Source organism: Peromyscus leucopus, chromosome 13, assembly GCF_004664715.2.
Source record: "Peromyscus leucopus breed LL Stock chromosome 13, UCI_PerLeu_2.1, whole genome shotgun sequence".
Classification (NCBI taxonomy): domain Eukaryota; kingdom Metazoa; phylum Chordata; class Mammalia; order Rodentia; family Cricetidae; genus Peromyscus; species Peromyscus leucopus.
This window is the reverse complement of record NC_051074.1, coordinates 61,722,621-61,749,423: the sequence shown is the minus strand read 5'-3', so window position 1 is coordinate 61,749,423 and position 26,803 is coordinate 61,722,621. Positions and strand designations below refer to the sequence as shown.

Sequence of the window (26,803 nt, the reverse complement as noted above, 5' to 3'; positions counted from 1 at the left end):
GTGGGGCCATCACTGGGGGGGGGCATGGGAAGATGAGGCCTTGTCCCCAAGGAGCATTACTCTCCCTTCCTCTGCCACTGTCAACAGCTGGACTCAAGGGGTTATTAACGACAAGAACAAATGGAGGATGTGAAGTTGGGAGGAGGGAGGCAATGGTGGATGATTCGTTCAAAATACAGTTTTTAAATGCATCAACACTTTCAAATAAGAGATAGGATAAAAATAATATTAAAAATAAAAAACAAAATGAACTAAAAACAGTGGTAATTAACAGCATAGGTTAACTGTCTGAAATCAAGTGTGTGGGGTAGAAATCCAACCCTCTGCTCTCTTTGAAGTTGAATTGTTACATGCAATGTGAGTGATGGTGAGGTTGGCAGGCTTTACATGGGTATTGGCTGGCACAGGTGTGTACATTCGTAGGCATTGCACAGGATGCTGGCAGACCTCAAGGGTTCCTTGTTGAGGAAGAAAATCCTCAGGGAAAGACTTGATTTTCTTATAAGTCCAATTGTGGGTGGTTTAAAGAAGAAGACAGTCATAGCATGCAAAATTTTTGAAGATTTTTTTCAAACAAATCAGTTTTCACAGGAGGTATAAAGTTATTATAAGTACAGGTAGTAGCAGCAGCTAATAATACCATAAAATAGTTGTTTATAATAAATATAATATTCATATTTGGTTCTATTTAAATCTTAAAGCATATATAGTCTCAGATATTCATTTTCACTATCATATTTTATTACTTTTAATAAGTTTCTATGGATCAGTATATCTGGGTAGTACACTTTTGGGAACACTTGTCCTGCAAAATGTTTCCCCAAAATGTGCTATTTTTCAAGTAATTTTGATGAATTCTGTATACTATAAGAGAATATATGTATTTAAAAGATGACTATAGTACTGTGATTTTTTAAAAAAGAAATTGTTTTTTATATGTGTGCTAAATTATGAGTTCAGTTGTGATTTCTGGCATTTTCTTGAACCTATTATGGAAGGGGAGAGAGAGAGAATGAGAATTGGAATGTAGTCATGACTTGATGTTGCTGGTTTTTAAAGACAATTACACGAAGATTCATGACTGTATTCTACCTGCATTTGTGTGAAATTTCACACATTAGAAATTACAATTGGGAAAAAGTAAAATAAAATGGCCCTCCAGATCCATGAGCTCCGTATTCACAGATTCAACTCATTGTGGACCAAAAATACATGTGAAGTAGTTGCATCTTTTAGAATATGAACAGAGAATTAAAAAAAAATCATTATTCCTTAAGCAATACAACACCACAACTATTCTCACAGACTTTACATTATATTAATTACTATAAATTATCTGGAGATTATTAAGACATAGAAAAGATGTGCACAGATAATATGTAAACATCCATGTTATATAAGAGACTATATAGTATCCTCAGATTTTGGTTTTTGTAAAGGGCTGGAACCAGTCCCAGAACCCATTCTCTGAGAGGTGATTTTACATAAAACATGTATATTTATAAAGACTGTACAATGGGAACAAGAGCTGAGAAGAGTGCCGAGGAGGAGGTCAATCATTTATCGTAACACTCCCTCCACGTACTGAGCACTAGTCTATTCATCTCAAGGAGACTCTGTTAATATCTCTAGTGGATATTTTGGGAATGGTTAGGATATACACATATATAATAGAACCAATATTAATCTACTGAATAACTGATAGTTTCAGGCTTTTAGAATATGTAGTCTTCTCTGGATGTTGAAAACATTAAAGTAAAATATGCAAAAGTTAAAAACTCTTCTTATGTCTACATTCCAATATGTACAAGTAATTAAAAAATCACCAGGAATTTTTCTATGTATAATGATAATTATCACGAAGTGAAATGGAATGATGAAATAAGAAGAATGAATGGTAGTACATATTTTGAAGGATAAGAAGCAACTGTTTTTGTCTGAATATTAGTTATAACACTGGTTAGAAACTACAAATGTTTAGTAGTTAAACAAAAACTTCTGTATAAAAATCCCTTGCAATGGGCATTGTAAGGCACACCTTTAACCCTAGCACTCAGGAGGCAGAAGCAGGCAGATCTTTGTGAGTTTCAGAACAGCCAGAGTCACATAGAGACACTCTGTCTCAAAACAGCAAAAATTAAATAAATAAATATCCCTTGAATACTTTTATAAAGCTCAATAATTTCATTTTTATCATTTTACCTTAAATTTCCATAAATTATAAGCATCTGCTAAAATGCCAATTGCATCCCCAACAATCATTTCTCACTGTAGGAAAACTAAATTAGGTAGTTTTTTTTTTTTTTTTTTTTTTTTTTTGCTACTCAAAGTAAGTTCCAGAGTTACTAAATAAGATTTATGTTTTCACATGAAATTGATTATAACTTTGCATGTCTGAGAAACTGCATTCTAGAATCTAAATAAATGAAACATGCTAGTTACTTTAAAAGATAAATTATGCATCCATTTGAACTTTGCATGCAGACAGAAGTCCTTTGTGGTAGCACTTGCAGTTAGTTCTCTTTTGTTACTGTCTTCTCAGAGACCAGCAAGCTTTCTACTGTTGACTTTTATGAAAATTCAAACAAGAATATTTGCATTTATTACAATATACTGCCAAACCTTGCATTAATTTCCATTGATGCCCATTAATTTGATAAATGTTTTGTCATTTGTACCATTTGCACTGTCAAAACAAGTTAATTATATCTTACTGACATCTTTGACAATTGCTTTAACTATGGAAAAAAAAGTGTGTCTTATTTGCTTCAATATGAATTTCTTCTTGCCTGTTAAAAGCTTGAACTAAGAAAGAAGATCAAGGAAGGCCCAGGTCAAGACAGATGGCAAACAGTCATGCTCAAGACTCTCACACAAAGGCTCTCATTTTACTAGTAGAAAATTTTACGTACCTGCATAATCTGTTCTTGCATAATGCCCATCTTCAGATTTAGTGGTTGTAGTTGTATTATCTATTAAAAATAATAATAAAAGTCAGTTAACCATTTCCTAGGTATCTATCAAATTTACTCTTCCAACAATACCTTCATTTCTTTATTGCAGGTAAGGTTTGTTATTTTCCTCAACAACAACAGCTCAATTATAGTTTTGAGCACTCTATACAAAGGCAGACTTTCAATGCACATCTATGTTTGTGTGAATAACAGAATGGTCTCTGCTTTCTGAAGTTTGGGACAATAAGGTTCAGAACTGTAACTGAGATACATTCAATAACAGAAAAACCAGTCCAAGCTCCCTACACTATTTCTTCTGAACAACAAAACAGAGTATTCTATGTTCAGCTTTTAGGGAGGTACTTAATATATCAATACATGAAAGAGTGATTGCTTTTAATTCCAATGTTTCTAATCAATTCTTAAATTCTTGACCAGACTTTCTCTTTAGCCTCTGTCAGGAGGATGGCTGTGGTCTTCTGAACACTGGCTCCTGTGACAATACACTCTTGTTAGATTGGAAAAGACATGCACTGTTGCTGATGGGCCCTCCAACACCTATAATCAACACAAATCTACAGTTGACTACGCAATCCATTGTGAATCAGAACTGTCTTTCGGAAATGAAATAGCTGCCTAATAAGGAGCTATCTTCACTTTTCATTTCTGCACAGAGACTAAAAACATTCTTTGAGATGAAATTTTGCTACGAACATTACCTTGACATCGACCCAGAGACATGACTTCAATTTTCTCCTGTTTCTGACATGACGCTTCTTTGATTTGACATGCATTATCATAAGATTTCCCATCAGAAGCACAGAGGGGGTTGAAGTTGGTTTGAGAACAGTCAATGTTGCATACACACCTAAAGGAAGAGAGAAATAAAATGTGGGGCGTCAACAGTGATATCACCACAGTGTAAGTAAAATACAAATGGGAGAGAGGTAGCTGAGCAAAATGCAACAGAATTTCGAGTTGTGCTCTTCCAGAGAAGTTCTGCCAGTTTTCTGGGATGAAAATGCAACACAGAACTAGTAGTATATAATCCAGAGGACCTAGTAGTGAATCAAAAATAAACGTACATAAATCTCACAAGGCTATGTGAAGAATTCAAATAGGGTACTGTAGCAGAACTGCTTTGGAAGTGACTGAAACACACTCCTGTGCCTTCTTTCGTGGAACGGCTAAACGGTTGAGAAGAGCTCAAAAAAATGTCCCAGAGGCCAGTAAGACAGAAGGCAATCAAGTGCATTCTTTGGAATGCCATCAGTAGAGATGTTTCTCCAGCACAAAGGAGACTATGCATGAAATATACCAAACGAGAAGCTTCAGTGGTCCTTAGCCTTTTGGAGAGCCACAAAAGCCCTTAGAAAAGCGGCAGGTGTGGGTAGCCTCTCCAAAACACTCATACCCTAGAAAAAGAATTTACACGAGATCGCACGGGGTTCTCAGGCTTCTTTCAGCATATCCCAAGATTCCTTCCCAAGGTATACAGTTTCTACTTTTGGCTCGTATTTTACATAATAAAGTGACAAATTCAAATTGGTTGCCGCTCATGGCTTTAATATTTTTCTTCTAAAGACTAGAGAAACATTTGGTGAATTAAGGAGAATTAATTAGGTCACATAAACTACAATTAAATATTGTGAAACAAACCTTATAAAATTATTTTTAAGTGTTCTCTCAATTCTGTTTTACAGTCTACGTTCTTCTTTGGAGTATCACATTTTGGTTAAGAGCGCTGGCTGCTCTTTCAGAGGGCTCAGCACCCACATGCTGACTCACAAACATGGGTAATTCCTGCTTCGGGGGACCTGACATCCTCTCCTGGCCTTGGCAACTGCTGTATGGATGTAGTTGCACATGCATCCATTTGGAAAAACACCCGTACTCATGAAAAAGCACTAAATCCAACCAATTAGCATATTGCATTTTTGGTGTGTGCAAACCTACTATTTCTACAGAATAAAAATTGAAAGATTATTTACATTTGTATTCTTTATTCTATATGTTCTTCTTGAAGTTGTGAATCACTTCTGAATACATTACACGTATGCATACTATGCACGCGCTGGCGTGTGAGAGTGTGCATGCACACACACACACAAATAATAATAAAACTCCGTTGCATACTGGCTGTTAACATTCATTGCTTCATTCATGCAGTTATTACACAGGCCAAGACACCAGACAGTACATAAAACCAGGAATCTAGTAAGGTACAGGACACGCATATGCTGCTTGAGGTGTGGAGGCCTGGCCCTCTTCCTTTAATACTGCATCCTGAAAATTAGAATTGCCCACAGAACTTTTAAAAGCCTAGATTGATAAGCAGATTCCTATGCCCTGTGGAAGCTGAGGTAGTGCCTAGAAGCCCCGAATTCTGTATTCTTAAGTAGTAACTCTGGCACCCAACTGATTCCCGGTCTGAGAATACTGACTGATCAATGCAGTGTGGCGAGGGCTTGTCTACACACCAGCTAGTTTCAGAATGCAGTCTTTAGACCATCTGTGTCAGAAATACCTAGACTACTGCTAAAACTGTGGGCAGGAAATGTACTAGTATGCTTAAAATATATATTTTCATGTGTGGAAGAATTTCCCTAGTAGCACTTGATTAGTTTTATATTCATCTACTTCAGAAATAAAAGTGAGGACAGGTGGCAACTGTCTAGATCCTTAATCCCCGAGGGTGGCAATTTCTCCTTCAGCTGTGGTGGGAAGGAGCCCAGCATTGCTGCTGAACATCTGAGGTCAGGTGCTGACTGAGTTCACAGAGAGGTGTGCCCCTCAGAATGGCCCTGGAGAAATAGCCCTGTAGATCAGGCTTGCCTTAGCCACTGGGCTTAAAAAAAAAAATTGGAGCAGTGAGGCCAACTTGCCTCACTGTGTAAAGACAGTCCCTTGTGCTTTTAAGGTGGCTTAGGTTTTAACTACTGTTCAGGATGTCTCGGAGTCTTATGAAGATCCCACACAAGCAGAATGGATGCAATGGCACATTGCTGCCTATCTATTGAAATAGCAACTGAGGTATCCAGAGCTTCACCAGCTTACAAACGAAATCCAGAGAAATTCGGGAGTGCACATGTCTATAATTGGACAAACATAATTAAAATCTCCGAAACCCATACTGAATATCATATAACATGATGAGATGAGACCTCATGAATGATGAGATGAGACCTGTAGAGAGAAAAAGCAATTCACTCGAGTTGAATCGACTAGGCTCAGTGTTTCCACAGTGCCTCATTGACCACCGTTCCAGGCAGTTCACAGGATCCCCTTTCCCATACGTCAGTCCCCACACGCACCCTATATGACTCATTGGACTTTGGTCTACTCCTGCCATGGTTCTGTCACAGCCTCCTTGAAGGTTTGCTTCCTTACTACCCCAAGTAAATCATTTCAGGGAATGGGTAAGGAAAAGTACATACATGGTCGTTTCATTCCCATCGCAGAAGGAGGTGAGACTTCTTTCCGTGAAAGTGAGATAGATGCAGCTTCCATTAAATCTCTGGGATATAAGCCTCCTGAAAGCATTCGCCATATTGGTCTTTCCCAGTGTCCTCCACTACTCTCCAAACTATCAAATATTAATATACAAGCAAATACTTTTGAACTTCTATCTTCTTAATCTCAGAATGGACTGAAACTGGAATTCTATGAAGAACAATTCTCCTTCTCTCCCTCCCTCCCTCCTTCTCTGAGATAGAGTCTTGGGGAGTCCAGGATAGCCTGGATCTCACTGTATAGCCATGACCTTAAACTTCTCTGATTCTCTGGTCTCCACTTTTCAAGTGTGGAATTACAGGTTTCTACCACCATATCCTATTTTATGTGGTGTTGGTGACTGAATCAAGAGCTTGGTACATGGGAGGTGAGAACTTCGCCCAATGAGCTGCTTTCCCAGTCTTTTATCATTTATTTAGTGGGAGATGCCACAAAGGCATGCTAAAGCAGCTTGAAAACTGTAATATGAGGAGAAAGAAAACTGTGAGCAGATTGTACAAGGATCCACTTTGCCTGTTTCCATTAGCTCATTGAACTCTGATTCTAACATTATTACTTCCTGTATTTTGTACATTTACATCTGTTAGCCTTATAAATTACAACAACAGGCAGGGTCCTAAGACCTTAGTCTGAATTTCCAGAACATTCTTCTTTGGTAATGACTGAATTATATTCGTTTTGCTAAGCATTTTAGGTATACTCAGCTTTCAATAGCTACATGTTGATAAACAAATGAAATGAATGAAGTAACTATTTTATACTCTCAAAGGAAGGTAACCACTGCTACTATCTCCATCTAATAGGTAAGAAAATTGAGTCTGGAGGAAGCCGCATAGATTATAAGCAGGAGTGCACGATTTTGCATCTAGGCAGCCTGACGCCAGAGGCTGCACCATTCTGTAAATTGAAGTTCAAGGAAAACTAAGACAGATGCACATTCATGTCATTACTGATAGAAGAGATACTTTGCATGAGTTGGATTTAAAAAAAAATGCAGTGTCTACTCCTGGGTTACTTATTACACTGTTTTGAGTTTATATTGACTTTTAATCTCTGTCTTACCAAACAAGAGCCACACTCCTTGGAATATTGGCACATATTGTTGAATGACACTTTTGAGATATCGTGAACTAACGCTGCCGGGTATCAGAATAAATAACTAATCCTGTGGTCACTGAATTAATCTTACTACTTCAAAGCATCAGTTAGTCAGAATGGTATAGATTCAAAATGCTGTGAATAAATTTGACTAAATCTAAACAGTTCACACAACCATCTGAAAACATACAGGTCACTGGAGTCAACTGAAGTGTGTGTGTGTGTGTGTGTGTGTGTGTGTGTGTGTGTGTGTGTATAAAGTTGGAGTGCTTTACCAATCTTTCCTGAGTTTCTTCTTCAAAAATTTTAAAGGAGAAATTTGCAAATTTATATGCGTGGTGTAGTATGGTTTTCAGCCTTAACAACGATGACTCCATTCACAGGAGGCTCATATCCACCTCATGGTAGCATTCACTGCCTCACTACTGTTCTTTATTTTTATTTTATATTTATACTCTTCTTTAACCTCTTCAGGACCAAGATATCCTATTTGTCTTTGAATTTCTGGTATGCAGCACAGTGCATTAGAGCAAATCTTCAATTAAAAAAAAAACTTGTTGAATGAATTACAGGGGGAATGGCTAGATGGACTTGGAAGGAATTCAAGAGTACAGTCATTGTGTCTTGACACTAAATTCAGAGATGTGCTAAATTAAAAGGGCTGGAAACTGGAGAGGAAATGAGACCAAGGCAGGTGACCAGCAAAGGAATGTGGGGCTGGCTGCACGTTCATACAAACCCTAGCCTACCGCTCGTAAGGCACCACTGCAACCAGCTTAGGAGAGGAACCTGCAGGAAATTAGTGTAAGCAACCACGAATCACCCGGTCTTTTCTGGTCTGTCTCTACTACCTCTGTTTTCAGAACGTTTATTGGACAGAACTCAGAAAGGCTAACTAGTAGTGATCATTTAATGAAGCTGTACTGATCCGTGCTGTGTGACCCACATGGAGCCACCGAAAAGGGTCTTCAAGAACTTAGGCCCCCACCCTCCTCATTTGTCTTTCCACAAAGAAAATACAGTATGAATCCTTCATGGCCTCAGTGACACAAATGTTCACTTGTGACAGGAGATACTTTATCCAGCCTAGCACTGCTTACAGTTTGTGATATTTGGGTATATCTGGTACTGATATAATGTGAACACTGTAGCAGTTTGGCAGTCTATTGCTAGTTCGGATGACTGGAAAATACATAAGGCTCCGGTAAGAAGGTGGCAGGATTATCATATAAGGGAACAGTGAAGTTGCAGGTCACTGGCTTGAGCAGCTTATGCAAATGAATCCGGTTCTTTTTCTTATATAGAAATGAAAGGCACTCATTTTTAAAAACAGAAACTATTCCTCTTCACTGCTTTTGGCAAATAATTGCATTATTATTCATTCTGAGAGGAGTAACTAGTTAATTACAGCATGTCACTAGCATTTTATGCAAGCCAAGGATTTGTAGGGTTGAGGTCTGCAGCATGCCTTTAAGGTTTTTTTGTTTTGTTTTGTTTTCTCTTCTTTCTTTTTCTTCCTTTTTTCAGGGCATCTCAGTCTTTTGACATTTTGACACTGCGATTACAGAGATCTCTTTTCTTCTAAGCTACAAAGAAAAAGAGCCAGCCTAACTTGAAAACAATAATTTCAGGGGTCTTTAAGTAGAAGATTCCCCCCTCAAAACTGCTTCAGATACAATTAACACCAACTAAAAACCTTAGCTCCCTTGAATTATCAGGAAGCAAACAGCTATAGAAGACCACATGATGCTCTAAAAAGCCCAAAGCACGGGAAATAAAAGGGGGTACCCGAGACAATTGGCATACCTTTGGTTATAAATGTATACTCAAATGTATATAAGCAACTCATGACTGTTTTGGGAGGTTTGACATTAATTTAGTTCCCTGCTGCATGGAAATGACCACCGTGAGGGTGATCTACACCGAGTTAAACGGTCTTTTCCGTGTGTTTAGGAATGCCTGTCATCTGCCTAAGCGTGAGGAAGCAACCCTGCCAGCTCCCAGATTACTTATTCATGTGTCTGGTTTGTGGCTGCCTTCTAATTTCACTAGATTTTGTTTCATCTATTAAACATGGCTGACACGCTGCCTCCCTCAAGGTCCTCGGCTCAGTGTCCATGCCATATTTTGACTGTCTAACATCCCTAGTCCATTTCAAAGCGCCCAGTCGCATAGCAGGTCGTGAGGCTGCCTCTCTAGGTTGTTTGGGGCCTTGCGGTTTGTTTCCCTAGAGGCTGTCCGTCTCCAGGGCCGTGAACAGACCCTCTCTGTGGCCTGGCCAGTAAATGAGGCCGGAGCCTCTCTCTGCACTGGCTGTAATGGATGGCTGCATTACGTTAATAACAGTAAAACAGCATGCACCTCTCATTCGAGACTCTTGTGATGCTTTAAACCCATTTACTCATTAACTCTCATTTCTTTTTTCCTTTTGATGGAACTCGATTATAAGTATTTTATCTGTAAAGAAACTTCAGTGCAGGAATGACTCTGAATTGTGAAAGGAAAAAAATGAGGAAAGAAATGTGAAAATGTCCTAGAAAATTAAACTTTCTATATGAAGGGCAGGAACATGTCAACTGAGAGCAGAGCTGGTCGGGCTTGTCACAGGGCTACTCAGGAGGTTTTTCTTTTATGGACGTGGCGGTCCTTTTAGTTTAAAAGCTAGGAGAAGGGAGAAATATCCACCTCTGTAAACATTATCCAGGATGCACTGGAATTTCACAAGGGTGGTAAGGCACATTTTTAATTTAAATTAAAAAAAATGTATTTTACGTACATGGGTATTTTGCCTCAATGCTGTGGGATAATGCTTTTGTACACTGATTTAATAAGTCGCTGATTGGCCAGCAGCCAGGCAGGAAGTATAGGCGGGATAAGCAGACAAGGTGAATGCTGGGAAGAGGAAGGCTGAGTCAGGAGTTGCCAGCCAGACACAGAGGAAGCAAGATGGCAAGGCAGAGCTGAGAAATGGTACCAAGCCATGTGACTAAACATAAATGAGAATTATGGGTTCATTTAAGTGTAAGAGATAGTATTAAGCCTGAGCAAATGGCCAAGCAGCTATAAACAATATTAAGCCGCTGAGTGATTTCTTTTTATTTTACATAAGAGATTTTCTAGTCATTTTACATATCTGCCATGGATTTCCCTGTCCTCCCTCCTCCCACCCTCCAGCCCACCCGACCCCCCGACCCCCGCCAATGCACCCTCCCCCATTCCCACCTCCTCCAAGGCAAGGTCTCCCCAGCGGAGTCAGCCCAGCCTGGTAGATTCAGTTGAGGCAGGTCCAGTCCCCTCCTCCCTGCATCAAAGCTGAGCAAAGTGTCTCAGCATAGGCCCTAGGTTCCAAAAAGCTGGCTCATGCACCAAGGACAGGTCCAGGTCACACTGCCTGGGGGGCTCCTAAATAGTTCAAGCTAATCAACTGTCTCACTTATCCAGAGGTCCTGGTCTAGTTCCATGGGGGCTCCTCAGCCATTGGTTCACAGTTCATGAGTTTCTACTAGTTTGGCTATTTGTCCCTGTGCTTTTTCCAATCATGGTCTTAACATCTCTCGCTCATACAATCCCACCTCTGTCTCACCGATTGGACTCCCGGAGCTCCACTTGGGGCCTGGCCATGGATCTCTGCATCTGCTCCATCAGTCACTGGATGAGAGATCTAGCATGACAGTTAGGGTATTTGGCCATCCAATCACCAGAGTAGGTCAGCTCAGGCTCTCTCTCGACCATTGCCAGTAGTCTATTGTGGAGGTATCTTTGTGGGTTTCTAGGGACCTCTCTAGCACTCTGCTTCTTCCTATTCTCATGATGTCTTCATTTATCATGGTATTTCTTTCCTTGTTCTCCCACTCTGTTCCCGATCCAGCTGGGACCTCCCGTTCCCCTAAGCTCTCTTTCCCCGACCCTTGCCCTCTATTACCCCCCTCACCCCCAGGTTGCTCATGTAGATCTCATCCATTGCTCTGTCGTTGGGCGATCTCTGTGTCTTTCTTAGGGTCCTCTTCACTAGGTAGCCTCTCTGGAGATGTCAGTTGCAGTCCGGTCATCCTTTGCACTCTGAGTGATTATCTTATAAGTGGGTCGTAGGACTGTGGGAGCTTGGTGGGACCCAAGAAATCTTCTGGCTACACCTGAATGTATATCTGGGCATCACATGTATGCTTGGTATGTACTGAGACCAGAGAAAAGGGGGTTGGATCCCCTGAAACTGTAGTTACAGACAGTTGTGAGCTGCTGTGTGGGTGCTGGGAATTGAACCTGGGTCCTCTGGAAGAGCAACCAGTGCTCTTAACTGCTGAGCCATCTCTCTCCCCCCCCCCACGGCTACCCAAGGCATCTCCCAAAGTCAGCGTGTATAAGATTCACTGTGAGCCACTCTGAAGCAGAGGACTAGGCTAGGGCTCCCCAAGCAGCATTTGGAGCCAGAGCCTCAGGCTTTCCAGTCTGATACCGTGTGGATCACCCCACTGAGAAATCTTAGCTACAGCTGGTTCCATTCTCCTTTTTTTTTCTCCTTCATCCCATCATAGAGGGTTTAGTGTTGTTTAGTGCAAACTATTCAGCGACACACTTTTAACAACTTCTCTCCATACGGCACATTCTCCAGATACCGTGGTGTGCTGTTAAGTGACAGAGACAGGCGATTCAAAAACGTCGTGGAGCACTCAGCAGAACCAATTCACCAAGTAGACCAAGATCAACTGCCGAGAAAGAAGAGGAAACGGTCCGGAAGGGGCTACGATAGTCCCCTGTGTCTGGCTCCTTGTTCTAACCTCTGCCTCCTGAGTCTTCCCAAGATGGGAAGGAAAGGGTGGAAAATGAAATGTGTAGGAAGATATCGGTAGCACTTAGATGGGGGAAACGTGGTGGACAGAATGATATGGGGAAGCATGTACCGGGTGACTGCTCCATGTGCTGGAGGACGATGACTAGATGGGAACGAACTCTTTCCATTGAAAGGCGATCACAACAACCTGGACAGATTGAAAGGGAGCTTAAATTGAATCCGAGGAGTGGCCTTCATCTTCTGGGCCAGGGTGAGTCCTGAAAGCTTTCCAAGCACAGGGTGAGGAGGAGGTCATTATGATCAAAGCTGTGCTTCCAAAGGGTAATGATAGCTAGACCACAACAGACTACAAGGCAGAGCCACTAACTACATGGCACTGTGATTCAGCAGGACGGGGACGGAAAGCTGGGCAGTGATGCATTTGTTATATAGAAGAAAGGGGAGGATCGATAGGCTTAGAGGGCTGCTACTTAAGGCACAGCAGAGTGCTGTATTAAGGAACAAATATGACCACAATGTCCTCCTGATCTACTCTCCCCTGCTTTCTTTACTGTCCCAGATTGTAATCAAAATTGGAAACTAAGAGGGACAGGCAAGCTCAGAGAGGATCTGGGCACGTGATACAAGAAGGCCTTTTCCCCTATGTCTTTGCTATGGTGACAAGGACAAACCAAGTTCTATTATAATAGCAATGTCAGAAAAAAAAAATCCTAACTATGTAAGAATCATTTATTGTACACCCAGCATGACTCTTGGAAGAAGGCTGAAGCAAAACCCAGTGGCAACTGGTACTTAATTAATGGCAATGCTCAGGAAGTGTTCCCCCACCCTCCTCCTCCATGAAGAAGAGCGAAAGCAAAAGTTAACTCTTGATCTGTTGTCATGGATCACAGTTACACCCCTCTTCTAGATTATTATTTTTCTACTTTGAAGCAGCTGCATTTACATCTTAAAATAATCAAAGTAAACAATTCCTCTTCCTCATGTACATTTTTAAAAATATCTTGGAGCAAAACGCTTCATTAGCATCGTGTGCATGCTCTCACCCATTAAGCTAGAAAACACTCAGTAATCAGAGGTGACTGTGGTCACCGGGAATGTAGCTGCTCTGCCTGGATGGGTCATGACCAAGGATGACTGTGGTCACCAAAAGTGTGGCCACTCTGCCTAGATGGTTTTTATGTACACAGAGGCAGAATGCATGAATAGTCCAGGAATTTGGATTATCAAAAATTGCATTAAATTTTAATAATGTGATAGACTAAGATCTCCACTTACTCCCTCATGTTAAGATCACGTTGAGTGACATCTTCAGACAGAGTTCTGGGGTTGCCCCATGCACTTCATCCAGTACTGTGTTTCTTGTTAGTATTTGCAAGGCAGCTTTCTGGCATGTTTCCACCTGAGTAAAAAGGATCTCAGGAGTACATGTATATGGACTTCATCACAGCCTAGGTTTCCAGGAAGCTACATATTCATATCCTGCCCTCAGATTTCATCCATGAGGGATAAGAAACAGTACACGAATTGTAGAATTGCAGTTCTGCATTGTGCTAAAGTTGTTAGTTTGAAAATATTGTCCATTATATTGCTTCAAGTGCTGCCCACCGCTCTGCTGAATTGCTGTTTCTTTCCTTATAAGAAGAGCCATAGCCGGGCGGTGGTGGCGCACGCCTTTAATCCCAGCACTCGGGAGGCAGAGGCAGGTGGATCTCTGTGAGTTCGAGGCCAGCCTGGGCTACCAAGTGAGTTCCAGGAAAGGCGCAAAGCTACACAGAGAAACCCTGTCTCGAAAAACCAAAAAAAAAAAAAAAAAAAAAAAGAAGAGCCATGATTGTTTTCTTCAGAGGAAGAGCAGTATAGTCTCATCTGATGACACAACTACTTTTTCCTTTTTAGATGTATTTATTTTACTTGTATAAGTGTTTCTCGTCAATGTCTGTGCACTGTGTACATACCCGGTGCCTGTGGTGCCAGAAGGGGGCATCAAATCCCCTGGAACTAGATTTACAGGCAGCTGTCAGCTGCTATGTAGGTTCTGGGAATCAAACCCTGGTCCTCTGGAAGAGCAAGTGCTCTAACATATTGACGTCTTAAGACTGTAAACTTGGGCCATTAGGCTTGGCTATAGCTGACTTACAAACCTAGCGATGCAGGCTATTATCTAAGGTACTTGGGAGACTGAGGCATGAAGATTATGAGTTCAATACATTCTGTCTAATCTATAGAAAGAATACAAATAACTTATTGAGACCCTGCCTCAGACAAAGGTCAAAGAGGGTTGGTTGTGGTTCAGTGGTAAGATACATGCTTTGCACATGTAAGACCAAGGATTCTATCTCCAGCACTTAAATAAAAACAAAGACAAAGCAAAAAGAAGCCTATGTAGTTTTTTTTTTTTTATTCCTCAGCTGTGAGCAAAATCAGGGATAAGCAGTGAATGAGCATGCTTGGTGTGTGGACACGCATATGTGTGTAAAATGAATGGTTCAGTACAAATAGCTACTGAAAAAGTTTTAAGATAGGAATGTCAGATAGCATTGGAATCTCCTTGTCATGAATCCTCATTGAATCGATTCTCAGTGTTTTTGTGCCTGTTATTTTCTGTTAGTCACAAAGCTTATGCTTATATAATTGAGCCTTGATTAAATTATGCTGGCATTAACTAATTGCACAATCAGTGCCCATATCAAGTGGCTTTCTTTTATGATCACCTTCTTCAACTTTTCCTTATGAATTTGGAGGTCAGTTTGATGCAAGTTCCTTTAAAAATAATATTGAGGGAGTGTAGAGATGGCTCAGATGTTAAGAATGCTGGCTGCTCATCCAGAAGATCTGAGTTTGATTCCCACAACCCACGTGGCTGCTCACAACCATCTATAACTCCAGTCTCAGGTGCTTTGGTTCCCCTTTTCTGGTCTCCGTGGGCACCAGGTAGGCACACGGCACACAGACATACATGGAGGGGAAACACTCTAAATATAAAAATAAGTAAATAAAACCTTATATATTTTATAACGCATCCAATATATATTATAACACATGATCACAAGAATAACAAAAAAGTGTGTTAAAATATCCATAGGGCACTGCACTCCAAATCTGGAAAGGGAAGGTACAAAACGTGATTAAGGCAGTAAAGACGGCTGAGCTTTATTTGTAATGCTGTATTCTTAAGAGAATATGAAAGTGGGCACGGTGGCACACCCTTTCAATCCCAGGGTGGGCAGAGGCAGGTGGATCTCTGTGAGTTCCAGGCCATCCTGGTCTACTCAGCAGGTTCCAGGACAGCCAGGGTTGCAGAGTGAGACTCTGTCTCAACAAAGGCAAAACAAACAAAAACAACAAGAAACGATCAAAAGGAAATAGGCGGGAGGTTTAGATTTGTTAAATCCAGCTGTGAATGCACAGAGGTGGGTTATTTCTGAAATGCTCCAAATATCTAATAATTCACAAGAAAAAAAAATGTTAGCTTTGACATTTTTCTGCTGGTTGAATTATCAATCTTGGTACTTTTTTTTTTTTGCACTGATTTTGAACTAGGTGTGTTTCTAAAGTTTAAACAAAGTTTGTAGAAGAAACGTATGCATGGAGGGATTCCAGTGGAATACGGGAATGTCTCTGTAAAGAACTGTTTAAGATTGAAATTATGTCTCCACGAAATGACTTTCAAGCAGTGTTTATCATATGAAAGGCTCAAATCTGTCTCCCCCTGTCTCTTCTTTCGGTGTTTGTGCTCAAGAACACATGGCGGCATTTTAGTTTGCAAGCTCAACCCCGCCGCCGCCGCCATTTGTCCTGAACTTCCCGCTGTCTTACCGGTGAGGTCTGATTGCTCTGAAATGAGTCTGAAGTGAGGGTGTGCCTATGCTTTCAGCCAGGAATAGTTGTAAGCTGTTCCCAAATCCCAGAGATGAAGGCCTTTAAGTAGAAATGCATGAACATTTGGCCCGAGCCTCCCCCCCCCTTAATTATTAGGCTTTAAAAGGTAAGAAAAGGAAGGATAGGGGTTGGGTATCATCTTGGGGATGTAGTAGCAAGATGGGAGGCAGAGAAGGGACAATCCCTAGCTTATTCACCAGCTAGGCTGGTATATGTAATGGTAAGTCATAAGGGACCCTGTCTCAAACCAGGTGAAGGGCAAGGATCAACACGCACTTGCACACCTGCACACCTACACATCTACACAGACACACACACTCACATATATACAGGTACACATATGTAAGCAGAGGGGAGGCTCCACAAATGCCTCCTTCCTGCACACTCACGCAAGGCCTCTCGTTGGAGGTCTTTGGGGGTCTGCAACTTTTATTGCCATCCTTTTCCTCCACTAGGGAACACACATTTTCACTTAGTTTAGTGCAGGTCCATAATTGATTTTGAGCTTTTGTTTTATATCAATCACTGTCTTGATCTAAAAATGAGGATTACGAAGATGGCTTTGGTGATCCCAGTTGGCAACAGAGATCACAACATAAAACAGTGTCATCAGTGCTGGGCCTTGTAGGCGTGAAGACTATATTGTGAGATCTCTGAGGGGTCGTAGTTATGTCTGGAGGATAGTGAAAGGCTTCACAGAGGATTGGAGGCTAGAACTAGAGTAACAATGGTGTAAATCTTTCCATAGATTCCCTGAAGCCTTGGGATAAGGGGCTTCTGAATCCCTTTCTCCAACTGGAGGTCCCTGTAACAGTGCTTCTCATTCTCTTCCACCTGTTGATCTGTGCTCACTGATTTAGTGTCTAAAAGCCAAAACATATTTCTCTTCTGAAATTCTTACTTCATGTTGCCTCTTGGAAATGACATTGTAAATATTCTATTAGGGGCCTGGAGACCTTGGGCCATACTCTTAATAGACCTTGCAGATGTGAAGCTTCACTTTCTAGCTGTGTGGCCTCAGGATACCACAAGGTGTACCTATGGCGGTCTTTAAAACACTACACTTCCTTTCTTCACAGACACAACACCAACAATTTCTGCTGATTCTGCCCATCCCGGTCTTCTGAGGTCCTGGACACCTTTGCTGATGTTTCTCTGCTGAAGCCTCTGTTAAATGAATCGAGCCTTCTTCTCCCTTCTCCAGTCCCCGGCACAGGGCCTAGCACATAGTAATCATCCCACATGTGAAGACGTCCAAGGGCGTTCTGGGTGTGAATTTATAACACCATCCTGATGCTCACTCAATCTGTGGACTGCAGAAGTTTCCTAACTTGCCAGGCCCGGACATTCTTCATCTTCTGGACTGATTCCTTTCTGATGCTACTGTTCCAGGCTGCTCACTACTGTTCCAGGCTGCTCACTACTGTTCCAGGCTCCTCACTACTGTTCCAGGCTGCCCACTACTGTTCCAGGCTCCTCACTACTGTTTCAGGCTGCCCACTACTGTTCCAGGCTGCCCACTACTGTTCCAGGCTGCTCACTACTGTTCTAGGTTGCCCACTACTGTTCCAGGCTGCTCACTACTGTTCCAGGCTGCTCACTACTGTTCCAGGCTGCTCACTACTGTTCCAGGTTGCTCACTACTGTTCCAGGCTGCTCATTACTGTTCCAGGCTGCCCACTACTGTTTCAGGATGCTCACTCCAGACCATCTGCAGACTTGGTAATTTAATCCCCAGCATGCTTGTTCTCCTGTCTTTACAATTTAGTAAAAACACATGACTATAGATCTTGTAATTAGGGCCTCAGCCCATTATTGGCACCTAAAATATGCTTAGTGAATCATTATCTAGACTGGGTTAAAAATCCCAATTCTATAAGCTACAGAATTCATCAAGAAACAGTCCCCAGCTCATCACATGCACCCAAAAAAGCTGTTCTGAGGATACAAGGGGAGGGAAAAACCACCCTCATGTGATGTTCCATGCACAGTGAGTTCTGTAGCTCTCCTTGTGCCAGGAAAGCTCATTTTCCAGCCCTCATTCAATTAGTATAGTTCTGTCCATTCTAGCCATCAAACTGCCCTCCCCTCCCCTAGTCCTCATTGGCCAGCAGCAAATAATCCTACAAATTTGGGGTTGTATTGCCATGACTGGGGGTTTTTGTAAATTGATGTCTCTTTTAATTATGCATGTTTTAAAATATTAATAGCATCTCCAGTGTATTTTATTTTAAACATGTGATAACTATCACTCTCCTCTATATTTTATTTTTCTATTTTCTTCCTTTAAAATATGGATGCCAGTGGCTTGTTTATCTAATGCTTTAGAAACCTTAGAAATTCCTATGAAATCTTAGAATACCACACTGAGCCCTGTTAACAATGTGAGTTTAATGTTGCTGGCAGCTAGCTGTTTGCTACTCTTTATTTTTTGCTTTCTCTTCTTTTACTTTCTCTTCAAATATTCAATAATATGTATATACAGCCTAAGTGCTTAGGGAGCCATTTTCTTGCTGTGCATGGATCCAGCCTCTAGCATGGATACATCCTGAAAAGGTTCAAAGTTGCTTATAACACTATAGGAAAAGGATTTTCCACATTGTGTATAAGGACAATGTAAGTGTGCAATATGTATATATTCAGTTAAATAAAATGAATGAGATGAATCTAACTTGTATTTTGGAACATAGTAGGAACAAACTCAATTTATAGATTTTTAGATAAAAGTTCATGGCAACATGCTTAAAGCAGCGGTGAATTCCTTTCCTCATTTATTTTTTCATGCTAGAGTTATTTGCTAATGGCGCTATTCTTTTTATTCTAATTAAAATGTCTGCATTTCTGCTCTTAAGCACGGCTGTACAAAATGTTCCCACTCTTGGCTCTATCTCAGTAGACTTTAAAAAAGATTTTTATTAATTCTTTGACTTTCACACAATGTACTTTGATCACATTCATCCCCACTCATCCCTTAACTCCTTTGAGACCCCCCCTCAATTTTCCCACACTCCCGTTTCACGTACATATTTTAGAGTTCAATTCATGCTGCCCGTATGTCCCTAAGTGTGGGGCTACCCACTGGTTGACCTGTGAAGGGCCACATCCTTATAGGAAATTGGCTTTCTTTCCCATTTGTTATCTATAGCTCCTCAGTCAGGGGTGGGACCTTACGGACATCTCCCTGCACACTAGAACGATGGCTGGCTTGATCCTGTGGAGGTTCTGCGCAGGCGGCCTCAGGTACTGTGGGTTCATGGGCTCAGCAGCCCTGTCTCTCCTGCTGTACACATCCTGTCCTCTCAGACCACGGGCACTTACAGCCCTCCTGCCTCCATTTAGGCAATGGCAGCTTAAGAGCTTCGAAGCCGGTGTGATCCAGGTGTGTACTCTTTGTGGCTGAGCACTTATCCTTTGGGCTTTGACCAGTTGTGAGTTCCTTCACTAACTCACTGCACAGAGACACTCTGTGTCTCTCTACCCGTAGATAAGTTCATCTCTCAGAACTCAGAAGACTTTTTATGTTGCATTATCAAATGGGAATTTTTTTTGTTATTGTTACAGCACGTGGCCACTAGTGAAGACAGATTTTTTTAAAAGGACATTTTGAATTACTTCTAGTAGGAAAACCAATTTTAACAAAACTTATAAACCAACGACTTATTAGTTAACAAAGTCAGCGTTAATGTCAGCTGCGGTCTAGACCCGAGCAACACGCTCAGTCTTTTCACACTTTGGTGAGGACTGGGCAGATCACTCAGTGACTAAGAGTACCTTCTGTGTAAGAATGAGAGTCTGAGTTTGAGCGCCTAACACGTAGACGAAAGCACGGCCTGGCTGCACGCGCCTTCAACACCATCATTGTTGGAATTCCTGGCCACGCCCCCAGCTACATGACCGCACATGCGCAGTCCAGTAGCCAAGCAAGAGGCTTAGTCATCCCTGGGCCTTGCGTCCTACTTAATCAGTGCGCTGCGTGGTCATGTAATTTGCGCACAGCATGATCACACAATCTATGCGCATGCGTGGCATAGCTACGTAAGCCCATATGCGCACGTGCAGGGGGAACCCATTAAAAAGCGGGTCACAGACTCCTCCCCCTTCTTCTTCCTCTCTCTCCTTGAATGACCATTTCCATAGGCCTCCGCACATCTTTCCTTAATAAACTTTTATACTGGGCTTTGTTGCACCTCGCGGCTTTTCTCGCACGGTATACAGTGCCGCTTAAAGAATAACATTGTGCCGCATAAAACTGACAATCATCACTTTGAAATCATAACCCCCAATAATTTTTTTCTTCTCTGAGTTGCCTTGGTCATGGTGTCTTATCACAACAACAGCAACAGAAGAGTAGCTAAGAGGCTTAGCTAGAGGAACTAGATCATGGGTACATGTCCTTGGAGGCTGTATCTTGCCCTGGCTCCCTCCGGTCAGCTTTCCTCTTCTCTGGTCACTATAAATGAGTAGATCTGATCCACCATACCCTCCTGCTGTGCAATTCTGCCAGCCAACGAGGACCTGAAACTCTGAAAGTAAACTAAAACAGGCCTTTCCTTTCCTCTATTACTTAAAATAAAACCAGAAACTAAACCCACTATTTCTTACTGCTACATATTATTGTGGGGGGAGCCCCCAAACAGCTTGACCACACAGCGGCCATGACAGGCTTAGAGGCCCAGACACAGCTTCTGGTAGTCAACACCTGGACCCAGGAAAAGCCATAAGCTGACCCCACCCAGTGGGGCCTGCATCTAAGAAGAAATACCTGATATTCCAAACACTCCTTATACCTCTAGACAAATGTCAGCCAACCAGAGTCCTGAACCCTGGAAATCCCCTCACCCCAACCTCTGCTTTGATAAAAATCCTACCCTGCCTGGGCTCTGGGCTCTCTGCTCTCACCGCTGCCATCAGAGTCCAAGCTCTGAGCTTGAAAATGAAGGCTCTTTGATTTTACATATGTGATTCTGTCTCCATGGTGGTCTTTTGGGGGTCCCCATAATCTGGGCAAAACAATTATCTTTTATCTTTCTATTTAAACAAGTCAATTTACAGTTGATCACAATTTAAAACGTAAAAGTGGGTAGTAACTTCTGTTTTCATCTTTGGGCAACTCTTGTTCTATACCTGGGATTTTCCTAGTAGGAAAATTATTTTGTTTTTGCATGCTGGAGAAAGTACTTCTTAAATATGAAGCTCTAATAAAAAGTAATGTAGTTTAAAACACATAAGCTATTTATCCAGTCATGTGATCTTTGGTCTGTCTGGGGGGCTGGCTCAGTTGGTAGAGGGCTTGCCACGCACGTGTGAGAAGCTGAGTTTAGCTCTCCACATAGAAAGTGAGCATGCTGTTGCAAGTCCTTAACACTAGTGCAAAGCAGGCAGAGGACTGAGGATCTGGGAGCTTGCTGACCAGCCAGACTGGCCAGTTGGTGAGCTCCAGGTTCTGTGAATGAGTTATTTTTCCATGGAGGCCTGAGCTTGAGACAGCTGGTCACATTGTGCCCACAGTCAAAAGTCAGAGAATGACAAAGGGGTGCTCCTTATCAGCTGACTTTAAAAAAAATTCAGTCCAGGACCAAAGCTCAGGGAAGGGTGTTGTCCATGTTAGCATGTCTTCCCACCTCAACTAAGCTAACAGAGAGAATCCTTCACAGGGGTGACCGGAGGCTGGCTTCTAGGAGATCCTAGAGCCTGCCAACCGGATGATCAGTAACAAGCACCCCTTTCAAACAGTGCAGAGTGATGGAACAAGACACTGAAGCTTGATTCCTGGCTTCCATATCCATGCGTACGTGTGCACGTGCACCAGTGTACACGTTTGTGCACAAGAACAAGTGTGCACACACATACACACAAAAGAAGTGTGTCAGCTTTAGCTTTGCGTTCATACTCACTTAGATCACAGCAGTTTGCAGTGTAAGATTAAAGATAACATGCTAACAGGAGTTATTACTCTATAAAACTGGAATCCAAGGTATAGAAAAATTGGTAAAAGTATACAGTGAATTTAAAAACTATTCCCTGGTTATTGAAAAAAAATAGAGACTTTTTCAGAATTAGAATAGTAAGATACTCAGGAACTTAAAGCAGAGGAAGATGAAACTGTGAATAATGGGGGGTGGGGGTGGGGAGGGCCTCTGAGCTGCTCTCCTTGGCCTGCCGCCCTGCTTTCCCTGCCCAGTGTCAGGTCATGCTGCAGCCTGGCTGGCACTATTTAAAACATAAAGAGCTCAAAGCACTCCCTCTTAAAACCCACCGAAGGCATCAATGCTGCCAGAGCAACACTTGTACATATTTCCACGGCTTATGCAGTCAACGCGATAGGCTGTTGATAATCTACAAGTCACTTCTTACCGGTGCTGGATGACCTGCCCACACTCTGCCCTCAGTGGGGTTCTCCAGGGCCCCTCTGACCTTTGCCTCTACCGGAAGACTTTCCACTTGCTGCTCTTACTTGAAACAACCATGCTTGCAATACTTGGAAGATGGCGCTGCCCTTTTCTCAGGCAGCTTCCCTGGACTACCCTGAATCACCGCATTTGTCTAAGCATCCTGACAGTCTATTACATATCGAATATTCCTTTAGTTCCTTTTTTCTCATAGGATAGATAATATGTGTAGAGAGTCACTTTATCTGCCTTGTTCACTATTGCACTTTTCAAGCCAAGAACAATGTTTGGCACACAATAGAGACTCAAACATTTGCCAAATACATGAGTAAATAAAGAACACATTTCCAACTTAAAAATCTGCTTAGATTTCACTGATAGAGAAATAAAATTTTAATTTGAATTATATAGTTAATTAGATCAGCGCATGTTTCTTTGCTTCAGCTATCAAGAAAAGTGTTTCTTCACACATGCAATAAATATTCATTAATTTCTGTTAAATACTTAGCTCACAATGGATGTGCAATGAATATTTTTTAATAAATAGAGTGCACACATGTATAAGCTATTAGATATTCTGGTGTGCGGTCATCAAACCAGACCAAACTCTCCCTATTGGGTGAAATGGGTCATTTTAAATACAATGATAAACTTTGTGTCGTGAGGATCAGTTTTCGTTAATGAATGTGAATAGGAGAGATCTTCCACAATCTGAAAGTCCTAGGCCAGATAACGTGTATGTAATTTGCTTTTCATTATCTTTGGGTTCTTCTTTTTTTTTGGGGGGGGGAGGATTTTACTTTATTTTTAATTATATTCTGGTATGTGTGTTGTCTGTGTATGAGACTGCGAGCCTGAGTGCAGTGCTCTGAGTGCAGGTGCCTGTCGGGGCCAGAAGAGAACATCCGATCCACTGGACCTAAGGTTATAGGCAGTTGTGGACCCCAGACGTAGGTGCTGGAAGCTGACCTCAGGCGTCCCGGCATGCCCTGCCTCTGCTCCTGACTGCTTCACCAGTGGCTTTCTGTGTCACCTCACGCTGATCCTCGTATGGTATAATTGTAGCTTTGCTGTTGCTGTTGTTTTACTGCGATGCTCAGAATGGTTGAGGCTCCTGTTTTTATTTATTTATTATTTATTTTCTTATTTATTCATTAGTTACTTGTCTTGCAGCTGTGACCAAGGCCACTCCCGGAAGGGAGGGGTTGCTTTGGCTTATGACTTTAGGTTACAGTCCATCATGGCAGTAAAATCACAGTGGCAGGTGCTTGAGGCTGTTGGTTCTATTGTGTCTATAGTCAAGAAGCAAAAAGTGATGAATGCTTGTGCTCAACTTGCCGTCTCCCTTTTCATTCAGTCTAGGATCCCAGCACAGGGAATGGTGCCACCCACAGCCAGTGTGGTCCTTCTCATCCAAATTAACAGAAAGAGAACCCCTCACAGGCCACTCAGAACCATTTGTAAATGTATATACCTGTAAAGTAGTGGCGCTGTATATTATGTTCTGATTTCCAGATGTATTTGAATGTGGAATCTCTTCCTTTTACGTAGACACAGGTGTTAGATTCTAGAACACATCTTGATAAACCCCTATTCAATCCATTCAGGAAGTACAACTGTGAAAAAATATGTTAAGCAATGCATTTTGTCTTCCAAGTTCATGATTATCGTTCATGACACAGAGGGTGGTGGTGAATGTCAACTGCCAAGATGATAGGCCCAAGAATCACCTGGAGATGAGCTTCTGGGAGGCTCCTGTTTGAACCTTCCTACTCTGAACAAAAATGCAGCGAGCTTTGTTTCTTGTTTCTTTCAACAGGTATGTGGTTTGTGCTAACTTTGCTGTTACTCTCTTGAGATCAGCTATCCTGCAAAGCATGTTATGCCAGTAGGGAAGGACTGAAGGACTGTCTGCTCTAACCCTTGGTCAGTCAGCAGTTTCTTCATCTCCAGGCCATTTAGTGTGTGTCTGAGTTCAGTAATTTGATTCAGTTGATTACATTTATACTTATATCAACAGATCTATTTCATTTCAGAGATTTACAAATAGCTACTGAAAGCAGAATAAACTCGGACTTGATTTGGTTGAGAGGACTTTATGTAGGTTCAAATATTTAGGTAGAACAGGAGAGAGGTTTATCAATTTATTGCTTATAGTCAATACAACTATTGGTAAATAATAAATTTCAGTTTTTGTTAAGTATTGCAAAAACTTCAATTTTTTTTTGAAAATCTGCACTTCACAGGCCTTATTTTCACGTTGACTGTGGTGTTTGGAAACTGCGAAGAGGGTGTATGCTCTGCAGTGAACACAGTCAGTGATGCAGTGAGAGCCAGGCACCAGGGCTTCTCCTCACTGGGGAAGAGCTGTGAGCACCAAGTACTCCTCTGTCCCTCACATACACATTGGACCTTCACACACAGCATCCTGCTCAGGCTATGGGTAGTTAACATTATGCACTGGGCTGTCTTTTAAACCTTTATCCATTAAAATTTTATAAATATAGGATCTAAAAACAGTAGCTGTGAACTGTCAGTGGTCTATTTCTATTGAAGAAACATTAAATGGTTCAATGGCATCCTAGATGCTGTCTCTGAAGACTGTTTTGCATGGCTGATAAGGACTTACATGCTTATAAGGGATTTTAATGCTCATTCCAACATGGTACATTTGGCTACAGAATCTGCAGTATATATACTGCATATATATATATATATATATATATGGCTTTAAAATAATTTGTGATTAAAGTCTAAAAATGAGGCTTAAAATGCACAGATTATACTATACTTTTTAAAGTCTGAAGACTGGTCACAGTTTTTATAATGGTTTTAAATATCTGTAAACCCAAGCCTGTTGAATATAATGCAGTTTGAAGGACTCATATTTAAATAATCCCTACTAAATACAAACACAGCAATGTTGTTTTACAGAATGTATGTATAGGAAACAATGATGTTCAGTATTTAAACATCTCAAACCATTTCAGTAACAAAAGTGACATTTAGAGGCAGGCTCCTAGCTAGCAGAAGGCACACGCTATTGTACTTGGTATATTCAAGGTGGTGGAGTCAGAGCTGAGGTTGCTTAATCAATGAAGGCCCATCTGCTTTTCACTGAACAACAGGGCCAGCATCACAAAATGTTGGTGTCATCTCACTATATTGTAAAACATTGCCATAGTTCAAGCAATCACAGTGTCAACCTAAGCTAACTGAAGTGTAGGTTTACAGTAATAGTTAATGGAATGTTTCACAGGAGATATTTAGCACAAATAAAGGTTCTGCACAGAGATGAACTGATATATGTGCATACAAGTCTTACAGAAAGGTACTCACTTTATATTCTATAAGTTCTAAAGATTGCTTTAAATAGAGGATGATGATGTTATCACATTTGGAGGGTAGAGACATTACCACAAGAAAGAAATTGTTTGGTTAGGCAGGTCCCCAAGGCCCTAAAACAACAACATCAATTGCTAGTGTGGTTTGTTGCCTTCCAGAATTGAGTTAAGACCCTAATGCTGAAGACGTAACAAATTCTGGTCAGAAAACAGAAACATCAAGGTGGAGCCGGGATGGAAGCTCCCTCCATGTAATCTAACCCTCACAGCAGAATGTGCTATGCTGCTGCTGGGTGAGAAGTGTCGTCAACAGTTTTAATAGATGTGGACCCTGTGTGCTATGTCACTGACCAGCAGGCAAGATGTGCTCACGAATACAACAGTAGCGAGTATTACGGGAGTAACCAATCACTTTCTGGTTGGAATTAAGGCTTACTCTTTAGTAGAGATTCATGGCTAAGGAGGTCGTAGACTCTAGTATGAAAATATAGCTGTTTTCATTTGTTGTTTGTTTTGCTAAAAAAAAAAAAAACCCAAAAAACATGATGTGCCTATCAAATTGCCTTCCAAATATTTATGTTTATCCCTATAGATTATTACTGTTGGCAGTTTTGGTCAGAGAAGTTTTATTTTGCAGTGGGTAGTAGTAATGGCAAAGGCTCCTGATTCATAAAAATGCTGAAAATGAGTGACTGGTGAATGCTCAACCATATATAGGACATCTACAGAACCCCAGCTGAAGTTCAGGACACACTGTAGAAAAGAGGCAGAAAGAATTGATGAGCTGGGTGGGGTAGAATGTAGTGGAGTGCTGTTACCAGGTCCTGACTTGGC

The 26,803-nt window shown here is 41.4% G+C and overlaps 1 protein-coding gene across 1 annotated transcript in view; it reads right to left on the bottom strand.

Annotated features, from left to right (window-relative positions):
- Positions 1-26,803, bottom strand: part of Tmeff2 (transmembrane protein with EGF like and two follistatin like domains 2) — a 262,558-nt gene that overhangs the window by 44,863 nt on the left and 190,892 nt on the right. The window contains exons 6-7 of the mRNA XM_028886531.2: positions 3,674-3,822; positions 2,913-2,972 (exon numbers count right to left, since the gene is read on the bottom strand). Coding sequence (XP_028742364.1) covers positions 2,913-2,972; positions 3,674-3,822 — 209 coding nt within the window. The remainder of the gene's footprint in view (positions 1-2,912; positions 2,973-3,673; positions 3,823-26,803) is intronic.